The sequence below is a fragment of the Pangasianodon hypophthalmus genome, chromosome 5, assembly GCF_027358585.1.
Source record: "Pangasianodon hypophthalmus isolate fPanHyp1 chromosome 5, fPanHyp1.pri, whole genome shotgun sequence".
In the NCBI taxonomy this organism is placed as follows: Eukaryota; Metazoa; Chordata; class Actinopteri; order Siluriformes; family Pangasiidae; genus Pangasianodon; species Pangasianodon hypophthalmus.
The window spans coordinates 22,297,098-22,303,255 of NC_069714.1; the positions used below are offsets into that span (position 1 = coordinate 22,297,098).

Sequence of the window (6,158 nt, forward strand, 5' to 3'; positions counted from 1 at the left end):
GCCATGCTTTAATGTCTCCAGTGAATGGACTCTCCTCTGATTTGCCAGTTGTGTCCCTGCTGGATTAGACTAGATTTCATTCTGTCCCTAAACATAACTTTTAACTATGGCTCATTAGATGAATTGGTTTTTTTTTTTTTCCCACACTGCATTTTCTATCTTCACCTTGCCCAGTTTCTTCAAATTACTTTGAGAGTTTAAACAACCATGACACCATCAAGTTTAGCAGGTTTTTGATCTCTGATCATCATTTACAGCTCTCATACGCCCATGGATTAGTTAAATTCCACCAATAGGCATGGGATTCAGACTATCAATGGCTTATTAAGTTTAGTTAGTTATGCTAAAATAAACAACTATTTGAAAAGGTCTGAGAACCAACCACTTTTTTCTGAGGTGGTTGAACTTTATAGTACATGTTGTAGTGTCCTCTACTGGTTGGAGAGAGAAGTATTAAGCACTCAGTATCATATGCTGGGTCCATTTTACACTGAATGAACACTACAAAACTACATTAAATCTCCTACTCTTGAGTAGGATTGAGTAATGCGACAAGGATATGCTGGAAATATGGAGATATAAGCTGACATGGATAATTATATGGGTAGAAATCCATGATGAAAGCTATAGGTCCGTCCCTGAAGATGAGCCTGGATTTTACACTACTTGGTAAAGGAAGTGAGGAAAGGTCATGGTCAAGTGTTATTTGAAATCATGGCATGAATGAGATAAACACTGTATGTGGTTGATGACCTGAGTTAAGTGACTGATGAATTGTATTGTATTTATACACTGTTTATAACTGTGTTCAGTAATTTTTATTTGTCAGCTTACCAGTGTTTCAGTAACTCATATCAATCAGATCAACACTAGCATACAAATGAGAGCCGAAAAACATGAACACATTTAATCACAATTCAGTGTATACTCAAATTGTTTGGCTCATTCCCTGTGCGATACTTGAAAAGTCTGTTAGTACAACAAACAGTTTCCATTTCAGATCTTTTCATCCATCGGCCATTCTCCTGTGTGATCAGCTCTGATCTCTTTACAGCTCCGTGTGATGCAACTTCATGGCTTTTAACATGTTCTCCTCCACTAGACACAAACACAGAGGAGAGGATGTGATTAATCAGAGGTCATCATATGTCATGATTTATCAGGTGAAAATCAGTCATTTACAAAATGACATCATAGCATTCCTGCATACTGATTAAGGGTGCATTAACACTAGGCACTTTTTTCTTAACTACCAGTACACATTTTAAATGTAAACCTATGGGAGTGTTTATGCTTGTATGGCAATTTCTCAGATTTGTGGATAAACTGCATCTATAACATGTCTTCTCTTAAGGTATAGTAAATATCAAATATCAAAACACAACAGAAAAAGTGTTAATTTCATTGTTTTTGTACACTGCATTATCTGAAACTTAGCATCTTGGATGAAGGCTTCAAGCTCCGCCCACTTGGCCCAAACACATCATGTCATATATCCCTGAAAAGCTTGTTCCCTGATATATATGTCCATTTCATCTATTCAAACCCCACTACTTCTAGAGTAAAGCATATGTGCTACAGTTCAGATATGGTTGGATTTCATTTATTTAATGTAAATGTAGCTGCCTGAAAAGCTACAAACACTAACTCCGCCCCTAACCATAACCTCAACACAAGTTGACAAGTGAAAAACACAAAAAAATACTAAGCACAAAAGTATTCTGGTACAAATTTCATGCTCAGATAATGTATCGCATATATTGCTCATCTCATTGATAGACACGGGCAAGGCAACATGAGCATGTGAATGCTTTAATTAATAGCTTTAATTAATTAACCAGAAAACTGGTGTGTTTGAGAAGAACATGTTAAGAGCAGAAATAGATGGAGCAAGCTGCCCGAGTGTATCAGGTCATATAGGTACTAGTCATCAATATGTCAGGTTAATTAAATACTCACAGAAATCCAAGTCTTCAGGTTCATAGGTGTACTTGCGGTTGGTGTACTTGCCAGTGATGTCGGTGCGCACGGTCAGCGTGGGATCTGGGATAAAGAAGAAACAGATAGCTCGTCATTTAGTCTGAGATATTGACTCAAGCTGAGAGGATTTGGTTTCTAAAGAAAAATAAAGTATCTACAGTTTTGTGTGCATTTAATATTGATACTTAAGTGACAAATCATTAAGTTTAATATTTTCAGGAGAAGCTCACCAACAAAAAGAATTCTGGGAACGTAATAGCCGTCAGGAGCCATATTGGGATCCGTCGTTTCGTGCTGCAAGTAATATTCAGGCTGGGTTAGACAATCAGTGAAATGTCCTGTCATTGATGTACAAAGAGTTTATATCAATTTACACTCACTGAGCACTTTATTAGGAACATCTGTACACCTACTCATTCACGCTATCATCTGATCAGCCAATCGTGTGGCAGCAGTACACTGTATAAGATCACACAGATACGGGCCACAAGCTTCGGGTAATGTTCATATCAACCATCAGAATGGCGAAACAATGTGATCTCAGTGATTTTGAGCATGGCAAAGCCAGACAGGCTGGTTTGAATATTTCTATACCTGCTGATCTCCTGGGATTTTCACACACAGTCTCTAGAGTTTACTCAGAATGGTGCAATAAAAAAAACATCCAGTGATCAGCAGTTCTGACTAGTGTTCCTAGTGTTCCTAAGAGCTCAGTGCGTGTATAAGTGTAACGTGAGCACTACACTGACTGTATGACAGTTATGTAAAACATTACCACTAAATTGAGCATGATGAAATCTTCTTTGGCCATTTTTTGGATGGATTTGTGCTCTGCAAAAGCCTTTTTGAGAGCTTGGTGTATGAATGAAAGAGATAAAAGTATGTTAACAACAATGTCCTACACACACACACACACACTACACTATATACTGTACAGTAGTATGACTTTAAAGGTCAGAAGTCCTCATATACAGATGGGTGAAATGTAAAGGAAAAATCTGTGGCTTTGTTATGCTATGGGGACATTGTAGAAATATTTCTATCCTGATGGGAGCGGTCTCTTCCAGGTTGATTCTGGCCCCATGTACGTGACACGAGGGTTCACAGAATGGTTTGATAAGAATGCTATAACCTTCACAGTCACCACATCTCGACCCAATTAAAATCCTATGGGAGATTTTGAAGTGACGTGTTAGACAGTGCTTTATACCACCATCATCACTGAGGGAATATCTTTTGGAAGAACAGTTCTCCATCTCTCTACTATAATTCCACAGAAACTGTTTTAGCAGCATGTGATGGTCCAGCACCTTACTAAGACACTATATGTTGTTTTTTTCCTTTAAATTGTCACCCATAGGTATATGTGGTATATTACGCTGATTAATACTGTACTTTCACTGATACTCCTTAATTATCTGCATCTGATAGCATAAACTATTAATGTATTATCTAAATCACATATGAACCTTTAGATAATGAACAAATATATCAAAGTTACAAACCTTGACTATATGGGCAGTCATCTAAGTGATGAATGACCATCAGTGGCTTGTTACTGTAGTGATAAAATGAAACACACACACACACACACACACACACATATTAGCAGCATTATGTAATCTGCAAATATGAGCAAATCAGAGTTTGATTTCATATTTAGCTATGCAAAAATGGAACGTCGTACCTCTCCGTCATTTTTTTCAGCCCCTCCTCATATGTCTGCACCCAGGAAATGTCATCACCCCAGCCTTAAACAAGGAAAAAGTCTGCCTGAATGCCATCAACGCATGCTAGCAATAAACTATACCAGACCTACTGTTTGTCCAGATGAGATCACTCTTGATCAACCCACATGTGGGGAGACATGTAGTGATTAAATTCGATAAAATTCTCAAAGTGATAGACTTTTTCACTCGTTCCCACCAAATAATTAACTGGTCATGAGCCCAAGTTACACAATTCGTGATCACGACTATGGCATAATCATTCATGGCCATGAAACACTTAATTTCACCTCAATATTAACTTGTGGCCTCCGTATATTAATTCATGGTCATGCCTTATTGAAAAACAACCTCCATGTCACCTCTGTAAAGTTTTCACAGACTTTCATAGATTTTTTAAAAATTAATTTGCCTTCTCTGTTCTGAGGTATGCATTTATTCTCTGTTTCCAGTTCAAAGCACACCTCATCTGTTCAGAGTCTGTGGTGTTCATCAAAAGTGGTAACTTGAAGCGAAACAAAACATAACCACCAAAAACTGTCTTGTTTATAGCTACGAACTAATCACTAATGGTTAAAAATGAAAAGGAAAATGTCATCACCATTCAGTCATGTGCATTGTACTGTCTATCCCGACTTTTGTAAGTAAAGAAATGTTATATTTACAATTCATACTGGTTTACAATACACACCAAATTTAGCATTATATTCATCAGACTCAATGATCTTACCTCTTGAGAGAGTCTGGACTGATTTCTTTTTCTTCGACAAGGCCAGATCACAGGAGAACAGCAGCAGAAACACATACAGGGACCAGCGGGCCATGATTACTGCATACAGAGTAAAAAAGGTGGACTAACAATACACACCATACACATACCGGTATGATTAGTATTGTGTTTTCTTCTGTCTTTGTTCCATTGTTTTCACAAAGAAGTATTTAAACAAGCCCTGTCAAGAGCTCCTCAAAAATAGAGTCAGGTATGGGCGAAGGAGCTGTTAGACATGAAAAACTGGTTCAAAGTCAGAGAAATCATTTGCTTTTTCATTTTAAGTAAGGTTTGCGTTCAAGGTTTTGTGTTGAATAAAATACTGAGAGCAATGCGCGTTATCGTCAATTTCATGCCAACATGACTTTACATAGATTGGAGTAATTGTTGGCACCCTAGGTTTTTTTTTTTTTAAACAAATTTTGAAAAGAAAAATCTTTGGCAGAACTTTGGCAGATTCTCGAAGATGCTTAGAAAAAGTTACCAGCCAGTTTCCTGCGGAAGCTACTTCCACCACTGATGCATTTTTTATTTTTTTTTTTTTAAAAGCAAAGGTCTGTCACACCAAATACTGACTTTGTTTATTTTATTACTGTTTACTGCTATTTATAGTAGACGATTTTTTAATGTAGAAATGTTAGTTTCATTATTTTTCAAGTCAGAATTGCTTTGTAGAATTCTTTCTTTACGCGTGCCTAAGGCTTTTGCACAGTAAGGTATATTTATAAAATTCTGATTCCATCTCCTTTTTTAGATTAGATTGAGATTTTAGATTAGAGTTAATTTATGGGTGTGTTGGCTTCTTTGCAGGTTTCTTGACTCACATGAAGTAGAAAACAACCAGAAAGACAGATTAAATATTTACTGAAAGAAACATGTCTTTAACAAAGCACTGAAAGCAAAGTCTACACACACCATACTCATATTAATATTCCATAAAGTAAAACTTACAGTAGGTGAAAAGTGTGATCCAGACCAGTTGTCCCTCCCTCCTGTCTGACAGGGTTTACTGTCATGCAGGTGCTCTTATAGCTGCTAAAGCCACCAAACAGGTCTGACTCTCAGCTATTCTTCTTCTCCCAACAGAAGAACATGCATGACATTGCATTCATAGTTTGACATAAAAGCTTAAATGAAATACAAAGTATTAGGGCTTGGGAAAATGTAAAAGACTGTTGTGACAGAGCGGGCGTGGTCGAGAGTGGGGTAACGCGCCTCTTGTCTCCGCCCACACCCACCTCTCGACCACGCCCCCTCCGACACAACTATTTTTAACGAGTTAATCTTTTTTAACTTTCAAAATTTTTAAAAACTATTTAAAAGAGAAATGTGTGACTGTTTCTGTTCGCTTGAAATGTGCAGATTGTGCTTTAAAAGTTGTTTAAATGCTGTTTTCCCCTCTATTTTTAAGTAACCTAGTTACTGTAGGCTAATTAATATTTACAGCCGTCTTGCTGTAATATTTGTTTACAGTAATGTAATCAGATTTTAATACAGTGCAGATCTGTAACTTTTATATATTACTGTAAAAATGAAGGGTGCGATTTTATAGTTTTATTGCCAGACATAGAGCTTAAATACATTTGAAAAAGTAAAAAAATAAATAAATAAATAAAAAATTAAAAAAATCCTAGCCAAAGAAATCTGATTAAAATGTTTAAAAATGTCTCATTAAAAATATC

General features: G+C 36.6%; 1 protein-coding gene across 1 annotated transcript; it reads right to left on the reverse strand.

The window, feature by feature from the left end:
- Window positions 1-795: 795 nt before the first annotated feature.
- On the reverse strand, window positions 796-5,587 carry agr1 (anterior gradient 1). The gene is made up of 8 exons (XM_026912705.3): window positions 5,428-5,587; window positions 4,438-4,536; window positions 3,668-3,731; window positions 3,486-3,538; window positions 2,756-2,832; window positions 2,211-2,274; window positions 1,960-2,043; window positions 796-1,098 (listed from the first exon to the last, which is right to left on the reverse strand). The coding sequence occupies exons 2-8, from the start codon at window positions 4,529-4,531 to the stop codon at window positions 1,049-1,051; spliced, it is 486 nt and encodes a 161-aa protein (XP_026768506.2). The 5' UTR covers window positions 4,532-4,536; window positions 5,428-5,587; the 3' UTR covers window positions 796-1,048.
- Window positions 5,588-6,158: the final 571 nt, after the last annotated feature.

Bases quoted from the DNA above. Each gene is read 5' to 3' on its own strand.
- agr1 (XM_026912705.3), bottom strand. From the start codon at position 4,531: ATGGCCCGCTGGTCCCTGTATGTGTTTCTGCTGCTGTTCTCCTGTGAT. The intron at 3,732-4,437 runs GTAAGATCATTG...TCCTTGTTTAAG, and splicing joins AGTCCAGACTCTCTCAAGAG to GCTGGGGTGATGACATTTCC. The intron at 1,099-1,959 runs GTGAGTATTTAA...GTTTGTGTCTAG, and splicing joins ACCTGAAGACTTGGATTTCT to TGGAGGAGAACATGTTAAAA.